At 39.8% G+C, this 20,283-nt stretch overlaps 1 protein-coding gene and 1 long non-coding RNA gene across 2 annotated transcripts in view; both read left to right on the top strand.

Annotated features, from left to right (window-relative positions):
* Window positions 1-20,283, top strand: part of LOC118241364 (NACHT, LRR and PYD domains-containing protein 3-like) — a 520,672-nt gene that overhangs the window by 475,964 nt on the left and 24,425 nt on the right. The window contains exons 5-8 of the mRNA XM_035526158.1: window positions 4,949-5,122; window positions 7,125-7,298; window positions 17,145-17,318; window positions 19,314-19,487. Of these exons, the coding sequence (XP_035382051.1) occupies window positions 4,949-5,122; window positions 7,125-7,298; window positions 17,145-17,318; window positions 19,314-19,487 (696 nt within the window). The remainder of the gene's footprint in view (window positions 1-4,948; window positions 5,123-7,124; window positions 7,299-17,144; window positions 17,319-19,313; window positions 19,488-20,283) is intronic.
* On the top strand, window positions 15,038-16,455 carry LOC118241414. Its single transcript, XR_004776068.1, has 3 exons — window positions 15,038-15,608; window positions 16,119-16,148; window positions 16,306-16,455. It is a non-coding gene; the product is annotated as an uncharacterized LOC118241414 (long non-coding RNA).

The raw sequence follows: 20,283 nt of genomic DNA, 5'->3' as shown, positions 1-20,283 counted from the left end.
GGTCCCTCAGCAAGACCCTTAACCTCAAACGCCATAAATGTAATGGTCTACTCACTCACATTCCCCCACACAGACGGGTCTATATAGAACACTACACAGGGTACACATTAGTGAGATGACAGACAGAATCTATCAACGCTAGTCTGTGAAATAGATCATTGTGACATTTCATCATGGAAACTATCTGCAACATAAAGTGGTGCAGTTGCATTGAAGTAAGACACTATAGTGATGATTTATAGTTTCAGATGTGTTATGCTATGACTTTAATAATACACAGCTCTATAGCTATGTCCATCAAAAACTACAGAGTGAAATTCTGTAATGCTTATTTCTTCAGCACAAGATTTGTTTATTCTGTTTCTTGTTGCATTAACATTCTGTCACTGTTACATTAAGGTTCAGCCAAAATAGTGATACTGAACCTGACAACATGTCTGTTATATGCTCTTAATCAATGGACACAAGTAGTTCACTACATTTACAGTACACTATAGGTGGTGATATTTTTGTCCTTAATCAGTGTCCTTAATCAAATTCTCTGTTCTCACAAAAATACTCAAAGTGTAAATAAATAAATAAAAATAAATAAAATAATAAAACCTCTTTGAACTTTAAACTTTGAACTTGAACTGTCTCGCCTGGGGTCAGTCAGAGTCTAGTAGCTCTACATCTACAACACTGTCTCACCTGGGGTCAGTCAGAGTCTAGCAGCTCTACATCTATAGCACTATCTCACCTGGGGTCAGAGAGTCTAGTAGCTCTACATCTATAGCACTGTCTCACCTGGGGTCAGTCAGAGTCTAGCAGCTCTACATCTATAGCACTGTCTCACCTGGGGTCAGTCAGAGTCTAGTAGCTCTACATCTATAGCACTCTCTTACCTGGGGTCAGTCAGAGATGATCTACCACTGAATCCAGTTAGTTCGAACATGGAGTTGTTACTCTTCAGAGACACACAACTGGGAACTGGAGATTCTGCTCTCTGGCTCCCCCACCTGGTGATCACAAAAATGGTGAAAATAATTCACATCAAGTGAAAGTGAATATCAGGAGAAAAATTAAAGTACTAATGAAAATATTAAACTTGTGCAGTGAAATAAATGAACCTGGATAGAGATGGAGAACTGGGCATTAATGAGGAACAGACTGATACAAAGTTAAAGTAGAATATGTACACTGAGTGTTGCACACTGCAGATGGAGATGAGCTAGATGTGGGCAGGGCTAAAGGTGAGGAGGATGTAACTGTGACATTATTAGGACTTTTCCTAATAACATCTTAATCAACACAGACATAACAGCTCAAAATACACACACCATATACCCGAATACACAACCCCAGCTGAGTGTTTAATAACACCTCACCCTCCTGATAAATGACCATCATCACTCAGTGACCCTCCATAACACACTTACAAAAGAGTATAAATGTGTAAAATGGTGTAACAGATATGTACTCACTTTGGGTCAAAGGTTCCTCCTCCACTGCTGGAGTTATGAGGCTCCATCATGGAGTTGTTCCTCTTCACACACACAACGCTGGACACTGGAGATGCTGCTCTCTGCTCCCTGTCAACAGTTGATACACACAGAGTGAATCACACTGAATCAAGGCCTGACAAAACTCACATCATGTTTGTTATATGTCCTTAATCAGTGTACATCAGTAGTTCACTACATTTACAGTACACTATAGGTGGAGGTATCTTTGTCCTTAATCAGTATACATCAGTAGTTCACTACATTTACAGTACACTATAGGTGGTGGTATCTTTGCCCTTAATCAGTGTACATCAGTAGTTCACTACATTTAACTGGATAATCGATCAACATATTTAGCCAATGAGACAGAGTTTAACTGGATAAATATGTTATAAGGAAAAACAAAATTAAATAATATTCATCATAATTCGTCCATCACGTCTGGGCCTGTTGAACAGAAACAATCTGACATGATCTCCACAGTGGCCACTTCTGCCAACATCTTGATAATTTTTTTTCTGTAAAACAACAAAGTCTAAACTACTCTGCCTAGATATTATTCTGGTGGGTTATGCCAGGCTATCAATACATATGATCAATAAATATTTCAGATGCTTCTGTTTTCTGTTGTGTTCTGTAAGGCATTTCAAATTCTTGGTAGTTCAGTTTCATGTGCAAGACATGACATTTAGAAAGAATGTTTACTGGGATAAATAACCACATGGGTTCTGCGGGTGTACATGTACTCTGTAGGGTTGTGTGTGGGTTCACATGTACTCTGTAGGGTTGTGTGTGGGTTCACATGTACTCTGTAGGGTTGTGTGTGGGTTCACATGTACTCTGTAGTCTATGAAGTGCAGACCTATTTAATGAATTTTCTGTGTGGAACAGGTTTCATCTACGGCAGAAGGAAGTTTTGTGAATGTAGATGTAACGGCCCGAGTGCTGCAGAACGCGCCGACTCCCTCGACTTTGGCAGACGTTTATTAACATATAACGCCTACGACAACGGCACTCACACAACATGATGAACACAAATACACATCTAACTAGCACAAACTACGTGAACATTAACAACAATGACATGAACAATGACCAACAATGATGCACACACCAACACGGGTTTAAATACACAGACACACAACACAACCATGTGCAGGTGTGTGCCATCAGGCAGGGCGTAGTTACCAACAAGACACAGCACGTGGCGGGCCAGACCACGTGACCAGTGGCAAGGGGCGTGTTCCATGACAGTAGATAATTATGATTATGGATCATGAAGATCAATAAGGTCAAACGAAGGAACAATGTCTCACACATATATTTATTATCTTTATTTATATTATAAAATATTCGTTGTTCTGCTGTTTGGGGGCTTCTTCTCTTCCCAAATTACCTCCTCAGTCTTGGAAAAGATTCATTCACAGTGAACACTTGTCGCTGGCATACACAGGTGTTTTTACCATTATATAAATGTGTGGATATACAGCACATCACTCCTGTCAGTAAACCAGAGGATCTCTCTACACACATTTTCTATATATTAATGTCACTGTATCTATAACTACTGCTCACTGGATGTCTCTCACTAGCCTATCAGTCAATATGTCCTATCAATAACCTTCTATCTAGACAACACTGAATCTCTCTGTCTCTCAAATTCTCTGTTCTCAAAAAAAACCCTCAAAGTTGGTATGTGTTTTCTTGACTTCTAAGCGTTCATAGAGTTTGTGACTGAGACAGATGTGTGATCAGGGTTGTTTCAGACACTGTCAGTCAAAGCCAGGAGCAGCAGGTACTGTATAACACCTGTAGAAACACAAGCTTAGTTCACCTGTGGTCACGTGACATGGCCGTTTTGAGTCACACTTCGGATCAGCGTTTCAAAACGCTGCGCTTCAGAAACTCGAAACAAGCGTAGAAACGTCCGTGTCGACCGTCCCATCCTAACTACAGGTAACACTACAGCTAATGAACTATACAGGGAATCTGAACTGTCCACTGAGAATGTGGACAACACTACAAACTGGCTGAAACTGAACAGAAACTAACTGTAAAAAACATACATCACAGCAGCAACTTTACGTTTAGGACAGATGAGTTTTAAGTGGGACCATTTGGAAAGATCACTGACTAACTACGACTTCAAATCCAGATTTACAATAACTGACCACATATATCTGACCCCGTTACGTTATTTTAAATATAACTGCGCAATCGTGCCTGGTGTCCGCCATTTCAGATGCGTAGCGTTAACTTCCCCAGGACTTTAATCTTTACATTTAATCCACTTTTGGGTGAACCTACAATTTAAACACATAATTTGCTTACAAAACACGTTGTTTAAACTGCACCGACATCGCATTTTATCAAACAGAATGAACTTACCGCGCGTATCTCCAATCCGCCCAACTAATGGCGAGAAAAGTGGGAAAAGGGAGAAAAAGGGAGAGACTACAGGAACTCCAGCGGGAAAGTAGAGGGCGGAGCACATGTCAATCATTTTCAACTGAAGCCAATTACACAACCGATTTCTGATGTCAGTCATTTTTATTAAGCCAATCAGCAGCCAAAGTTACCTGTCCGTCATTTTTCTGCAGCCAATCATAGACATGCAGTCTATACAGCCAATGGAGTCAGTCCCTCCTACACGGACTTGTTTTGCGGCTGCGCTGAGAGTAAATCTCCACTATGTCGGTACGATGAAACACTTCGGAACTTCACATACCGCTTTGTAGATCTAACTTACAGATGATTGTAATTTAGACATATAATCAGACTTGCGATAAACCCTTGTTAGTGTGTGCAGTATCATTGGTCATCGTTAATGTAGCATATTAATGTTAAACATTAGTGTTGTTATTATACGTTTTCCCGTTTATAGTGTCTGTTTATTGTTAACCGTTTCATGTTCCTTGTTTGAAATACGTGCGAGTGCCATTGTGTATGTTTCAATTAAATGTTCGTCCTTGTTGAAGTCTGTGCGTCCTGCTCCATGCTTTATATCCTTATGAAGTGATATATTCACAGTAAAAGAGTTATATCTTTATGAAGTGACGTATTCACAGTAAAACAGTTATATCTTTATGAAGTGACGTATACACAGTAAAACAGTTATATCTTTATGAAGTGATGTATTTAAGTGATTGGGGCTTTTAGATCATTTTCTTGTGTTCTAATGAGACAAGCACCTCCCCTCCTTCATGAATTAATGTGCTAAAGCTGCTCTGACACATTTCACTTTCACCAGATTCTGACAGTTTCTTCATAATCATTTGTTTCTAAAAATCTTCCTCTTTGACTCAATATTTTTATCACTTGATTGTTTAGTCTACAGATATGTTAATTCATGTAAATAATACCAATTAAGTGAATAATTATTGTTAACAATGTTGTTTGTTATTTCTGTGTGCCTTGATTTCATGCTGTTTTAACACTGGGCTTTATTTTCTGTGTCTTTGCAGTCTTACAGGCTGTAATCTCACAACAGACAGCAGTAAAAGTCTCTGCTCTGTTCTGACATCAGCCAAGTCCTTCCTGAGAGAACTGCACCTCACAACATGTGACTTTCAGGATTCAGGAGTGGAGCAGCTCTCTGCTGCACTGAAGAGTTCACACTGTAGACTGAAGATTCTCAGGTGGACTTTCTGTTATGTCATTACTGAATTGAAAATTAAGAAAAGATTGGATAGTGAAGCGTGATGGGATAGTGATGTATGATGGGATAGTGAAGCATGATGAGATAATGAAGTTGGCTGTGCCCTGGATGAATGTCTGTATTATCTCAGTCTCAATAAAGGAGGCTCAAAATGCCATAGTGAATGAGCTAATTTACATCAAATAGTAAAGTAAGTTCACATTACACTGTATAACATTATACTGGAAAAACAGACCCATCAGGAAAAGGGTTCAGTAGTTGTACCTGGTTTTACAGGAAGGAGGCGATATAGCAGTTCCCATAAAGAGACTAGACTGGAAATGAGACACAAGAAAAGGGCTGATGCTGCAACCCCTTTGTTCTGCCCTCTGATTAAGTTATTAACCCCTAACCCCTACCCCTCTGATTGTCAGTAAAAAAGATTGACTCTGACTAACCCCTACCCCTCTGATTGTTACTAACCCCTAACCCCTACCCCTCTGATTAAATTACTAACCCCTAACCCCTACTCCTCTGATTGTTACTAACCCCTACCCCTCTGATTGTTACTAACCCCTGTCAGGAATGGCCACCCTCCTGGCGTTCCTGTTGTCATGGTTTCCCTGTCATCTGTTTTTCAGTATTCCCTGGTTCCGTTCCTTAGTTTTGTTTTCTCCACCGCTCGTCTGTTCCTTCATTCCAGTTTGTGTTCTGGTTCTCCCTGTTCCCATTTTCTCCTGAGTCTGTTCTGTGCCTGACTGTCTTGGTTATTTATGCCCTGTGTTTTGTCCTCTAGTTGGTTGGTTATTTTGATAATTCACGTTCTTCTGTCATGTCTGTTACGCTCCTGGTACTGTGGTTGTCATTGTGTTTCCGTTTACTCTGTTCGTGTGTCATTTTACCCTCAGTGTTTTACTCATTTGTCATTTACTCATAGCCAGTACAGTTGGTTAGAGTCCAATATACTAATGAACTAGAATACTGTAGAAATACAGGAAACAATGCTGATGCCTAGAATGTTTAAATGTTTATAAACACCTAAAGATGTTAAGGGTTTGGGGACAGTGTAGTGAGCTGTACAAATACTAATGGTTCTTAAGGGTTTGGGGACAGTGTAGTGAGCTGTACAAATACTAATGGTTCTTAAGGGTTTGGGGACAGTGTAGTGAGCTGTACAAATACTAATGGATCTTAAGGGTTTGGGGACAGTGTAGTGAGCTGTACAAATACTAATGGATCTTAAGGGTTTGGGGACAGTGTAGTGAGCTGTACAAATACTAATGGATCTTAAGGGTTTGGGGAAAGTGTAGTGAGCTGTACAAATACTAATGGATCTTAAGGGTTTGGGGAAAGTGTAGTGAGCTGTCATTTTACAAAGTGGTATGTGAGATACACGATGAAACTGAAGATTACAGTACTAGTCTTTTTTCAACATGTAAGTAACCTCTGAATAGCAGGAACAAGCTTAGGAGGTTCACCCTTTACAGAAACCTACTGGGTTATTCCATGTTAACCAGTGACTGAAAACTCATTTAAAAACAGTGACTAACTCATAAGAAACAAGACTGGAGAATCAGGGCAGTGGGGATTATAAAGCAAACAGGAAAACATGTTATCACATCAAAAGCCATTTTCTTAATGGTTTAAGGGTAGAGTTGACTGCAGTTCTCCTTTCTAATTATAAATTAAAATAATATAAATATAACAAATAGCGATGTTGAAAATGAACCATAAAGTACAAAACATTCTTTAGACTTTCATCTGTTACTATGGAAACAAAAATACTACCAATGATTATTACAAATTTTTAATAACATTGGGAATAATTACATCAAGAAGACAGTAGGCATGTGTTATCATGAAAAAGTTAAGAATATTTAAAAAATGTTAAAAACTTCCAGATAAAAAGGTTACTGTGTCATGGTTTGTAATTCCTAACTTTTCTTTATAGTAAAGTCTGCTACGCGCAAACACATTTTCCTCTTTCTCCCTCCTATCTGCAGACTGTCTGGTTGTTTGGTCACAGAGGAAGGTTGTTCTTCTCTGGCTTCAGCTCTGAGGTCAAACCCCTCCCACCTGAAAGAACTGGATCTGACCTACAACCACCCAGGAGAGTCAGGAGTGAAGCTGCTCTCTGCTAGACTGGAGGATCCCCACTGCAGACTGGAGACACTCAGGTATGTAGAAATCCCCTGTCCTTGATCTGATCTGACACTCAACTGTGTGTTTTCAAATACAACCTGCTCTCACACACAGTGTAGCAGGAACATTAGTGTTATTGTGGTTAGTGTGTGTGTGTGTGTGTGTGTGTGTGTGTGTTTCTGATCTACGGAAGGCCATAATCATCTGTTTCTTATGTATGTGTGACAGGACTCTCTGTATCATTACATAGACAATACAGGTAAGACATGTAGACTGAGCTTTCAATCTATGATTTAAATATTTTACACACACACACACACACACACACACACACACACACACACACACACAGTGAGAGATATAGAGCGCTAATAGCTTAGAGTATTAAAACGTTTCCTTGTTTGTTTTTGACACGCACACAGAGATACTATTTTAAAGGATTTAAGTTTTTAATGTAATATTAATTGAATTCAGAGAACACATTTTACCAGAAAGTTAAATTCCGAGCAATCTTTTGTGTGTGTGCGCCTGTGTGTGTGCGTATGTGTTTGTGTGCGCCTTAAAGTTGGGGTGGATAAAAAAAAAAAAAAAAAAAGTACATTTGTTTTTGAATTTGGTTGAATGTTTCACATCCAGTGAGAGTGCAGCTCTGTCTCTACTGTGTCTTTGTTACACTGGTGCTGGAGACGCTGCTCTCTTTACCCTGATGAAGATGAGGAAAGTGTTGAGTAATTACATCCTTCACTACATCTCATTTATCCTGAATATTCCCTCTTCCTGTTTCCTCAGATTAAGTGCTGATGGAAAGCTCCTCACTTTGGGTCAGAGCTTCCTCCTCCACTGCTGGAGTTATGAGGCTCCATTGTGGAGATGTTCCTCGGACATCAAAATATGATTAGAAATTAAACACAATGCATCTGGTCCATGATGCCAAACACTGAAGCTGGCTTGGCCAGGTACATGCTAAAACAGGTTGTTATACTAAGACATTACTAGATGGCTAGTTGATTTTAATACAGGAACTTCTACCAACCTGAATGATCAGAAAATCATTATCAGTGTAGTATTGATAAAGAGACACTCATGGTGGTGTGAGAAAAATCTATAAACCACCTGGAACTTGTCCCTTATTTGGCAGTCAGAATACATTTTAATTACATGTCTGAGCTCCTAAGACCATCCATGGCATCTGCTTAGGGTCAGTACATGGGCTTTTTCTATATACTAGTTTGAAACCAACAAGTTCATTTTCATTTCTTTCTTTGTCCCCCAAACCAGAGACAGAAGTGGTGGACGAGATGGCAAAGACAGAGTGGTTAAAAACAACATCTAGACACTAAACCAATTAGAAGAGTACACGAATCATACGACCATCCACAGGACTCAGTGGAGGAGTGTACACGAATCACACGTCCATCCACAGGACTCAGTGAATGAGTGAACATAGAGCAAAGACAATGCAGGAGATAAACGGAGCATAACCATGTGTGCTGGATACTCCAGGAACTGTTTGATATACAGACGTTTCACGCTACAATTACTGGATTCTGTAATTTTTCTCCTTGAAAAACCTTTTCAATATATTTTGACAAATTTTGCTCAAGACATTGCCATTCTGCACACAGAATGTGCCAGAGGTCTTGCAGACGTGGATGTGTGCCTTCAAAAGAGAACTTTTTAAAACTGTAAAAATTGAATAGACCTTACATTACTGATGGAAAAGAACCCCTCCACCCTGCCAAACCTACACTTATGAAAGAATTCCTGAGTGTGTAATGTGTCACTCACTCTGGGTTACAGGGCACAGGTGCACTGCTCAATGCAGGAGGAGGATCTATGGACCAGTCACTCTTCCAAGACACACAGCTGGGTGCTGGAGACGCTGCTCTCTTTACCCTGATGAAGATGAGGAAAGTGTTGAGTAATTACATCCTTCACTACATCTCATTTATCCTGAATATTCCCTCTTCCTGTTTCCTCAGATTAAGTGCTGATGGAAAGCTCCTCACTTTGGGTCAGAGCTTCCTCCTCCACTGCTGGAGTTATGAGGCTCCATTGTGGAGATGTTCCTCGGACATCAAAATATGATTAGAAATTAAACACAATGCATCTGGTCCATGATGCCAAACACTGAAGCTGGCTTGGCCAGGTACATGCTAAAACAGGTTGTTATACTAAGACATTACTAGATGGCTAGTTGATTTTAATACAGGAACTTCTACCAACCTGAATGATCAGAAAATCATTATCAGTGTAGTATTGATAAAGAGACACTCATGGTGGTGTGAGAAAAATCTATAAACCACCTGGAACTTGTCCCTTATTTGGCAGTCAGAATACATTTTAATTACATGTCTGAGCTCCTAAGACCATCCATGGCATCTGCTTAGGGTCAGTACATGGGCTTTTTCTATATACTAGTTTGAAACCAACAAGTTCATTTTCATTTCTTTCTTTGTCCCCCAAACCAGAGACAGAAGTGGTGGACGAGATGGCAAAGACAGAGTGGTTAAAAACAACATCTAGACACTAAACCAATTAGAAGAGTACACGAATCATACGACCATCCACAGGACTCAGTGGAGGAGTGTACACGAATCACACGTCCATCCACAGGACTCAGTGAATGAGTGAACATAGAGCAAAGACAATGCAGGAGATAAACGGAGCATAAACATGTGTGCTGGATACTCCAGGAACTGTTTGATATACAGACGTTTCATGCTACAATTACTGGATTCTATAATTTGTCTCCTTGAAAAACCTTTTCAATAAATGTTGACAAATTTTGCTCAAGACATTGCCATTCTGCACACAGAATGTGCCAGAGGTCTTGCAGACGTGGATGTAAGCCTTCAAAAGAGAACATTTTAAAACTGTAAAAATGGAATAGACCTTACATTACTGATGGAAAAGAATCCCTCCACCCTGCCAAACCTACAGTTATGAAAGAATTCCTGAGTGTGTAATGTGTCACTCACTTTGGGTTACAGGGCACAGGTGCACTGCTCAATGCAGGAGGAGGATCTATGGACCAGTCACTCTTCAGAGACACACAGCTGGGTGCTGGAGACGCTGCTCTCTTTACCCTGATGAAGATGAGGAAAGTGTTGAGTAATTACATCCTTCACTACATCTCATTTATCCTCAATATTCCCTCTTCCTGTTTCCTCAGATTAAGTGCTGATGGAAAGCTCCTCACTTTGGGTCAGAGCTTCCTCCTCCACTGCTGGAGTTATGAGGCTCCATTGTGGAGATGTTCCTCTTCACACACACACAGCTGGACTCTGGAGATGCTGCTCTCTGCTTCCTGTCAACAGTTCATACACAGAATGAATCAACAGTGAATAAATTCCTGACAAAATTGACAACATATTAAAAATGAAGTACACACTGATATTAACAAGGCAGGTGGACAACTGAAATAGTGCTGACAGCAGAACACTGAACACACTACTGGATTCAGTTACATATTCCACTAAATACATAAATAATGTTATACTGAATATATTTAAAATTCCATTTAAACACACAAAAGCTGTGCACCATCACTTGTATGTTTTTCTATTTTAAAGAAATTAAATAGCAAATCCCCATAATAAGTAATCAACTTTCCCAGAATGCTTCCCACAGGAGATGTAATGTTTCCACACAGTGGGAACTGAAGTCTGGATGCTTTCAAATGTATTAATGAATTAATATTATACAGTTTCCATTTGGTGAGCGATTTTGTAAAGGTTTTCAGTGCTGGTTCAAAATTCCCAAAGCCCTGTGGAGACCTTCACTGTGTCTGTGATATTTGTTCTCACGGACTGCTCCGCCCCCGTAAGTCACGTGGTGCATGGGGCCACGCCCCCGTGATGACGTGCACCTCCCCGGGTTCAGCGTTGAGTTTGTCCGTCTCTTTAACCCGCCAGTGCGCCTCTCAGTGTTGGTCGTTGTTAGCGGCATGTTCGTATCCATGTTTGTGTAGCCAGTGTTGTGGTTAAGAGTGTTTTTGTTCCCTGTTAATGTAACGTGTGAGTGCCGCCCTTGTCTTAAATGTTTAATGTCAGTAAATGTTTCACAAAGTGGAGGGAGTTTGTGCGTCTCACTCGTCACAAAAGTTATACACAGTACTACATGTAGTGAAATATTGTAGGACCGTCTGTTGCCATGTGAAACAGACTACATAAAATAGATAAAAAAGTGGAAAAATAAGAACATATAAAAATACAGACACATAAAAAAGTTGTATGAAACATACATGTGGATGAGAACATAAAGCTCTCATATATGCGTCAAAGTTCCCTCAGGCCCTTGATTGATACTCTGAGCACTCAGATTCCGTAACAAACCGTATATATGTGCAGATTATGTTGGAGTGATACTCTGAGCACTCAGATACCGTAACAGCCAGTATATAGGTGCATATTATGTTGGAGTGATACTCTGAGCACTCAGTTACTGTAACAGACCGTATATATGTGCATATTATGTTGGCGTGTTATTCTGACGCGTAATGGCCCAAATATGTGCACACTGGCCGTCAACTGCCAAAGCACCAAATAACACCATTTAGCAACCAGCATACCCAGTATGTAACACACCCAATGACAAAGAAATTCAAGTGTAATTTCATCATATTTACACTGAATTCTCAATTTAAATTGACTTGATTCAAAGCTTTTCACTGCATACGGCACATTAATCTATCGAGAACACATGTATTTATACTAGTGATGCATACGGTGTGTTAATCTGTGCATGATGGGAAGAGGAGCAACCGCATCATTTCTGACACACACACACTCACACCAGATACAACAAGTCCAATATATAACCAAGCTGAGTGGTTAAGGTACTTGAACCACCAACCTTGCAATTACAAGTCAAGCCCCACCACTGCCAAGGTTCCACTGTTGGGTCCCTCAGCAAGACCCTTAACCTCAAACGCCATAAATGTAATGGTCTACTCACTCACATTCCCCCACACAGACGGGCCTATATAGAACACTACACAGGGTACACATTAGTGAGATGACAGACAGAATCTATCAACGCTAGTCTGTGAAATAGATCATTGTGACATTTCATCATGGAAACTATCTGCAACATAAAGTGGTGCAGTTGCATTGAAGTAAGACACTATAGTGATGATTTATAGTTTCAGATGTGTTATGCTATGACTTTAATAATACACAGCTCTATAGCTATGTCCATCAAAAACTACAGAGTGAAATTCTGTAATGCTTATTTCTTCAGCACAAGATTTGTTTATTCTGTTTCTTGTTGCATTAACATTCTGTCACTGTTACATTAAGGTTCAGCCAAAATAGTGATACTGAACCTGACAACATGTCTGTTATATGCTCTTAATCAATGGACACAAGTAGTTCACTACATTTACAGTACACTATAGGTGGTGATATTTTTGTCCTTAATCAGTGTCCTTAATCAAATTCTCTGTTCTCACAAAAATACTCAAAGTGTAAATAAATAAATAAAAATAAATAAAATAATAAAACCTCTTTGAACTTTGAACTTTGAACTTGAACTGTCTCGCCTGGGGTCAGTCAGACTCTAGTAGCTCTACATCTATAGCACTGTCTCACCTGGGGTCAGTCAGAGTCTAGTAGCTCTACATCTATAGCACTATCTCACCTGGGGTCAGAGAGTCTAGTAGCTCTACATCTATAGCACTGTCTCGCCTGGGGTCAGTCAGAGTCTAGTAGCTCTACATCTATAGCACTGTCTCACCTGGGGTCAGTCAGAGTCTAGTAGCTCTACATCTATAGCACTCTCTTACCTGGGCTCAGTCAGAGATGATCTACCACTGAATCCAGGAGGATCGAACATGGAGTTGTTACTCTTCAGAGACACACAACTGGGAACTGGAGATTCTGCTCTCTGGCTCCCCCACCTGGTGATCACAAAAATGGTGAAAATAATTCACATCAAGTGAAAGTGAATATCAGGAGAAAAATTAAAGTACTAATGAAAATATTAAACTTGTGCAGTGAAATAAATGAACCTGGATAGAGATGGAGAACTGGGCATTAATGAGGAACATACTGATACAAAGTTAAAGTAGAATATGTACACTGAGTGTTGCACACTGCAGATGGAGACGAGCTAGAGGTGGGCAGGGCTAAAGGTGAGGAGGATGTAACTGTGACATTATTAGGACTTTTCCTAATAACGTCTTAATCAACACAGACATAACAGCTCAAAATACACACACCATATACCCGAATACACAACCCCAGCTGAGTGTTTAATAACACCTCACCCTCCTGATAAATGACCATCATCACTCAGTGACCCTCCATAACACACTTACAAAAGAGTATAAATGTGTAAAATGGTGTAACAGATATGTACTCACTTTGGGTCAAAGGTTCCTCCTCCACTGCTGGAGTTATGAGGCTCCATCATGGAGTTGTTCCTCTTCACACACACAACGCTGGACACTGGAGATGCTGCTCTCTGCTCCCTGTCAACAGTTGATACACACAGAGTGAATCACACTGAATCAAGGCCTGACAAAACTCACATCATGTTTGTTATATGTCCTTAATCAGTGTACATCAGTAGTTCACTACATTTACAGTACACTATAGGTGGAGGTATCTTTGTCCTTAATCAGTATACATCAGTAGTTCACTACATTTACAGTACACTATAGGTGGTGGTATCTTTGCCCTTAATCAGTGTACATCAGTAGTTCACTACATTTAACTGGATAATCGATCAACATATTTAGCCAATGAGACAGAGTTTAACTGGATAAATATGTTATAAGGAAAAACAAAATTAAATAATATTCATCATAATTCGTCCATCACGTCTGGGCCTGTTGAACAGAAACAATCTGACATGATCTCCACAGTGGCCACTTCTGCCAACATCTTGATAATTTTTTTTCTGTAAAACAACAAAGTCTAAACTACTCTGCCTAGATATTATTCTGGTGGGTTATGCCAGGCTATCAATACATATGATCAATAAATATTTCAGATGCTTCTGTTTTCTGTTGTGTTCTGTAAGGCATTTCAAATTCTTGGTAGTTCAGTTTCATGTGCAAGACATGACATTTAGAAAGAATGTTTACTGGGATAAATAACCACATGGGTTCTGCGGGTGTACATGTACTCTGTAGGGTTGTGTGTGGGTTCACATGTACTCTGTAGGGTTGTGTGTGGGTTCACATGTACTCTGTAGGGTTGTGTGTGGGTTCACATGTACTCTGTAGTCTATGAAGTGCAGATCTATTTAATGAATTTTCTGTGTGGAACAGGTTTCATCTACGGCAGAAGGAAGTTTTGTGAATGTAGATGTAACGGCCCGAGTGCTGCAGAACGCGCCGACTCCCTCGACTTTGGCAGACGTTTATTAACATATAACGCCTACGACAACGGCACTCACACAACATGATGAACACAAATACACATCTAACTAGCACAAACTACGTGAACGTTAACAACAATGACATGAACAATGACCAACAATGATGCACACACCAACACGGGTTTAAATACACAGACACACAACACAACCATGTGCAGGTGTGTGCCATCAGGCAGGGCGTAGTTACCAACAAGACACAGCACGTGGCGGGCCAGACCACGTGACCAGTGGCAAGGGGCGTGTTCCATGACAGTAGATAATTATGATTATGGATCATGAAGATCAATAAGGTCAAACGAAGGAACAATGTCTCACACATATATTTATTATCTTTATTTATATTATAAAATATTCGTTGTTCTGCTGTTTGGGGGCTTCTTCTCTTCCCAAATTACCTCCTCAGTCTTGGAAAAGATTCATTCACAGTGAACACTTGTCGCTGGCATACACAGGTGTTTTTACCATTATATAAATGTGTGGATATACAGCACATCACTCCTGTCAGTAAACCAGAGGATCTCTCTCTACATACACTTTCTATATATTAATGTCACTGTATCTATAACTACTGCTCACTGGATGTCTCTCACTAGCCTATCAGTCAATATGTCCTCTCAATAACCTTCTATCTAGACAACACTGAATCTCTCTGTCTCTCAAATTCTCTGTTCTCACAAAACCCCTCAAAGTTGGGGTGTGTTTTCTTGACTTATAAGCATTCATAGAGTGTGTGACTGAGACAGATCTGTGATCAGGGTTGTTTCAGACACTGTCAGTCAAAGCCAGGAGCAGCAGGTACTGTATAACACCTGTAGAAACACAAGCTTAGTTCACCTGTGGTCACGTGACATGGCCGTTTTGAGCCACGCTTCGGATCAGCGTTTCAAAACGCTGCGCTTCAGAAACTCGAAACAAGCGTAGAAACGTCCGTGTCGACCGTCCCATCCTAACTACAGGTAACACTACAGCTAATGAATTAGACAGGGAATCTGAACTGTCCACTGAGAATGTGGACAACACTACAAACTGGCTGAAACTGAACAGAAACTAACTGTAAAAAACATACATCACAGCAGCAACTTTACGTTTAGGACAGATGAGTTTTAAGTGGGACCATTTGGAAAGATCACTGACTAACTACGACTTCAAATCCAGATTTACAATAACTGACCACGTATATCTGACCCCGTTACGTTATTTTAAATATAACTGCGCAATCGTGCCTGGTGTCGGCCATTTCAGATGCGTAGCGTTAACTTCCCCAGGACCTTAATCTTTACATTTAATCCACTTTTGCGTGAACCTACGATTTAAACACAGAACGTACTTACAAAACACGTTGTTTAAACTGCACCGACATCGCATTTTATCAAACAGAATGAACTTACCGTGAAATATTTTAAACGCGCGTATCTCCAATCCGCCCAACTAATGGCGACAGTTCAGAAAATACTTTCGTTTTCTAGAGAAGGGAGAGACTACAGGAACTCCAGCGGGTAAGTAGAGGGCGGAGCACATGTCAATCATTTTCAACTGAAGCCAATTACACAACCGATTTCTGATGTCAGTCATTTTTATTAAGCCAATCAGCAGCCAAAGTTACCTGTCCGTCATTTTTTTCTGCAGCCAATCATAGACATACAGTCTATACAGCCAATGGAGTCACAGTCCCTCCTACACGGACTTGTTTTGCGGCTGCGCTGAGAGTAAATCTCCACTATGTCGGTACGATGAAACACTTCGGAACTTCACATACCGCTTTGTAGATCTAACTTACAGATGATTGTAATTTAGACATATAATCAGACTTGCGATAAACCCTTGTTAGTGTGTGCAGTATCATTGGTCATCGTTAATGTAGCATATTAATGTTAAACATTAGTGTTGTTATTATACGTTTTCCCGTTTATAGTGTCTGTTTATTGTTAACCGTTTCATGTTCCTTGTTTGAAATACGTGCGAGTGCCATTGTGTATGTTTCAATTAAATGTTCGTCCTTGTTGAAGTCTGTGCGTCCTGCTCCATGCTTTATATCCTTATGAAGTGATATATTCACAGTAAAAGAGTTATATCTTTATGAAGTGACGTATTCACAGTAAAACAGTTATATCTTTATGAAGTGACGTATACACAGTAAAACAGTTATATCTTTATGAAGTGATGTATTTAAGTGATTGGGGCTTTTAGATCATTTTCTTGTGTTCTAATGAGACAAGCACCTCCCCTCCTTCATGAATTAATGTGCTAAAGCTGCTCTGACACATTTCACTTTCACCAGATTCTGACAGTTTCTTCATAATCATTTGTTTCTAAAAATCTTCCTCTTTGACTCAATATTTTTATCACTTGATTGTTTAGTCTACAGATATGTTAATTCATGTAAATAATACCAATTAAGTGAATAATTATTGTTAACAATGTTGTTTGTTATTTCTGTGTGCCTTGATTTCATGCTGTTTTAACACTGGGCTTTATTTTCTGTGTCTTTGCAGTCTTACAGGCTGTAATCTCACAACAGACCGCAGTAAAAGTCTCTGCTCTGTTCTGACATCAGCCAAGTCCTTCCTGAGAGAACTGCACCTCACAACATGTGACTTTCAGGATTCAGGAGTGGAGCAGCTCTCTGCTGCACTGAAGAGTTCACACTGTAGACTGAAGATTCTCAGGTGGACTTTCTGTTATGTCATTACTGAATTGAAAATTAAGAAAAGATTGGATAGTGAAGCGTGATGGGATAGTGATGTATGATGGGATAGTGAAGCATGATGAGATAATGAAGTTGGCTGTGCCCTGGATGAATGTCTGTATTATCTCAGTCTCAATAAAGGAGGCTCAAAATGCCATAGTGAATGAGCTAATTTACATCAAATAGTAAAGTAAGTTCACATTACACTGTATAACATTATACTGGAAAAACAGACCCATCAGGAAAAGGGTTCAGTAGTTGTACCTGGTTTTACAGGAAGGAGGCGATATAGCAGTTCCCATAAAGAGACTAGACTGGAAATGAGACACAAGAAAAGGGCTGATGCTGCAACCCCTTTGTTCTGCCCTCTGATTAAGTTATTAACCCCTAACCCCTACCCCTCTGATTGTCAGTAAAAAAGATTGACTCTGACTAACCCCTACCCCTCTGATTGTTACTAACCCCTACCCCTCTGATTAAATTACTAACCCCTAACCCCTACTCCTCTGATTGTTACTAACCCCTACCCCTCTGATTGTTACTAACCCCTGTCAGGAATGGCCACCCTCCTGGCGTTCCTGTTGTCATGGTTTCCCTGTCATCTGTTTTTCAGTATTCCCTGGTTCCGTTCCTTAGTTTTGTTTTCTCCACCGCTCGTCTGTTCCTTCATTCCAGTTTGTGTTCTGGTTCTCCCTGTTCCCATTTTCTCCTGAGTCTGTTCTGTGCCTGACTGTCTTGGTTATTTATGCCCTGTGTTTTGTCCTCTAGTTGGTTGGTTATTTTGATAATTCACGTTCTTCTGTCATGTCTGTTACGCTCCTGGTACTGTGGTTGTCATTGTGTTTCCGTTTACTCTGTTCGTGTGTCATTTTACCCTCAGTGTTTTACTCATTTGTCATTTACTCATAGCCAGTACAGTTGGTTAGAGTCCAATATACTAATGAACTAGAATACTGTAGAAATACAGGAAACAATGCTGATGCCTAGAATGTTTAAATGTTTATAAACACCTAAAGATGTTAAGGGTTTGGGGACAGTGTAGTGAGCTGTACAAATACTAATGGTTCTTAAGGGTTTGGGGACAGTGTAGTGAGCTGTACAAATACTAATGGTTCTTAAGGGTTTGGGGACAGTGTAGTGAGCTGTACAAATACTAATGGATCTTAAGGGTTTGGGGACAGTGTAGTGAGCTGTACAAATACTAATGGATCTTAAGGGTTTGGGGACAGTGTAGTGAGCTGTACAAATACTAATGGATCTTAAGGGTTTGGGGAAAGTGTAGTGAGCTGTACAAATACTAATGGATCTTAAGGGTTTGGGGAAAGTGTAGTGAGCTGTCATTTTACAAAGTGGTATGTGAGATACACGATGAAACTGAAGATTACAGTACTAGTCTTTTTTCAACATGTAAGTAACCTCTGAATAGCAGGAACAAGCTTAGGAGGTTCACCCTTTACAGAAACCTACTGGGTTATTCCATGTTAACCAGTGACTGAAAACTCATTTAAAAACAGTGACTAACTCATAAGAAACAAGACTGGAGAATCAGGGCAGTGGGGATTATAAAGCAAACAGGAAAACATGTTATCACATCAAAAGCCATTTTCTTAATGGTTTAAGGGTAGAGTTGACTGCAGTTCTCCTTTCTAATTATAAATTAAAATAATATAAATATAACAAATAGCGATGTTGAAAATGAACCATAAAGTACAAAACATTCTTTAGACTTTCATCTGTTACTATGGAAACAAAAATACTACCAATGATTATTACAAATTTTTAATAACATTGGGAATAATTACATCAAGAAGACAGTAGGCATGTGTTATCATAAAAAAGTTAAGAATATTTAAAAAATGTTAAAAACTTCCAGATAAAAAGGTTACTGTGTCATGGTTTGTAATTCCTAACTTTTCTTTATAGTAAAGTCTGCTACGCGCAAACACATTTTCCTCTTTCTCCCTCCTATCTGCAGATTGTCTGGTTGTTTGGTCACAGAGGAAGGTTGTTCTTCTCTGGCTTCAGCTCTGAGGTCAAACCCCTCCCACCTGAAAGAACTGGATCTGACCTACAACCACCCAGGAGAGTCAGGAGTGAAGCTGCTCTCTGCTAGACTGGAGGATCCCCACTGCAGACTGGAGACACTCAGGTATGTAGAAATCCCCTGTCCTTGATCTGATCTGACACTCAACTGTGTGTTTTCAAATACAACCTGCTCTCACACACAGTGTAGCAGGAACATTAGTGTTATTGTGGTTAGTGTGTGTGTGTGTGTGTGTGTGTGTGTGTGTGTGTGTGTGTTTCTGATCTACGGAAGGCCATAATCATCTGTTTCTTATGTATGTGTGACAGGACTCTCTGTATCATTACATAGACAATACAGGTAAGACATGTAGACTGAGCTTTCAATCTATGATTTAAATATTTTACACACACACACACACACACACACACACACACACACACACACACACACACACAGTGAGAGATATAGAGCGCTAATAGCTTAGAGTATTAAAACGTTTCCTTGTTTGTTTTTGACACGCACACAGAGATACTATTTTAAAGGATTTAAGTTTTTAATGTAATATTAATTGAATTCAGAGAACACATTTTACCAGAAAGTTAAATTCCGAGCAATCTTTTGTGTGTGTGCGCCTGTGTGTGTGCGTATGTGTTTGTGTGCGCCTTAAAGTTGGGGTGGATAAAAAAAAAAAAAAAAAAGTACATTTGTTTTTGAATTTGGTTGAATGTTTCACATCCAGTGAGAGTGCAGCTCTGTCTCTACTGTGTCTTTGTTACACTGATGTCCTATATCTGCTGGTCTGGATGTCCAGAGTTCACTGAGTCTAAACTTTGTCGCTGTGGTTTTGTGTTTAACGTCAGTCTCTGTGTGCAGGTCGTCTGCTACAGTGTACTGAAGTTTTAGGATCAGATAACACTGA

This window comes from Electrophorus electricus, chromosome 5, assembly GCF_013358815.1.
Source record: "Electrophorus electricus isolate fEleEle1 chromosome 5, fEleEle1.pri, whole genome shotgun sequence".
NCBI classification, from domain to species: Eukaryota; Metazoa; Chordata; class Actinopteri; order Gymnotiformes; family Gymnotidae; genus Electrophorus; species Electrophorus electricus.
Note: the sequence above shows the minus strand (reverse complement) of the source record. Positions and strands in the feature narration are given on the sequence as shown.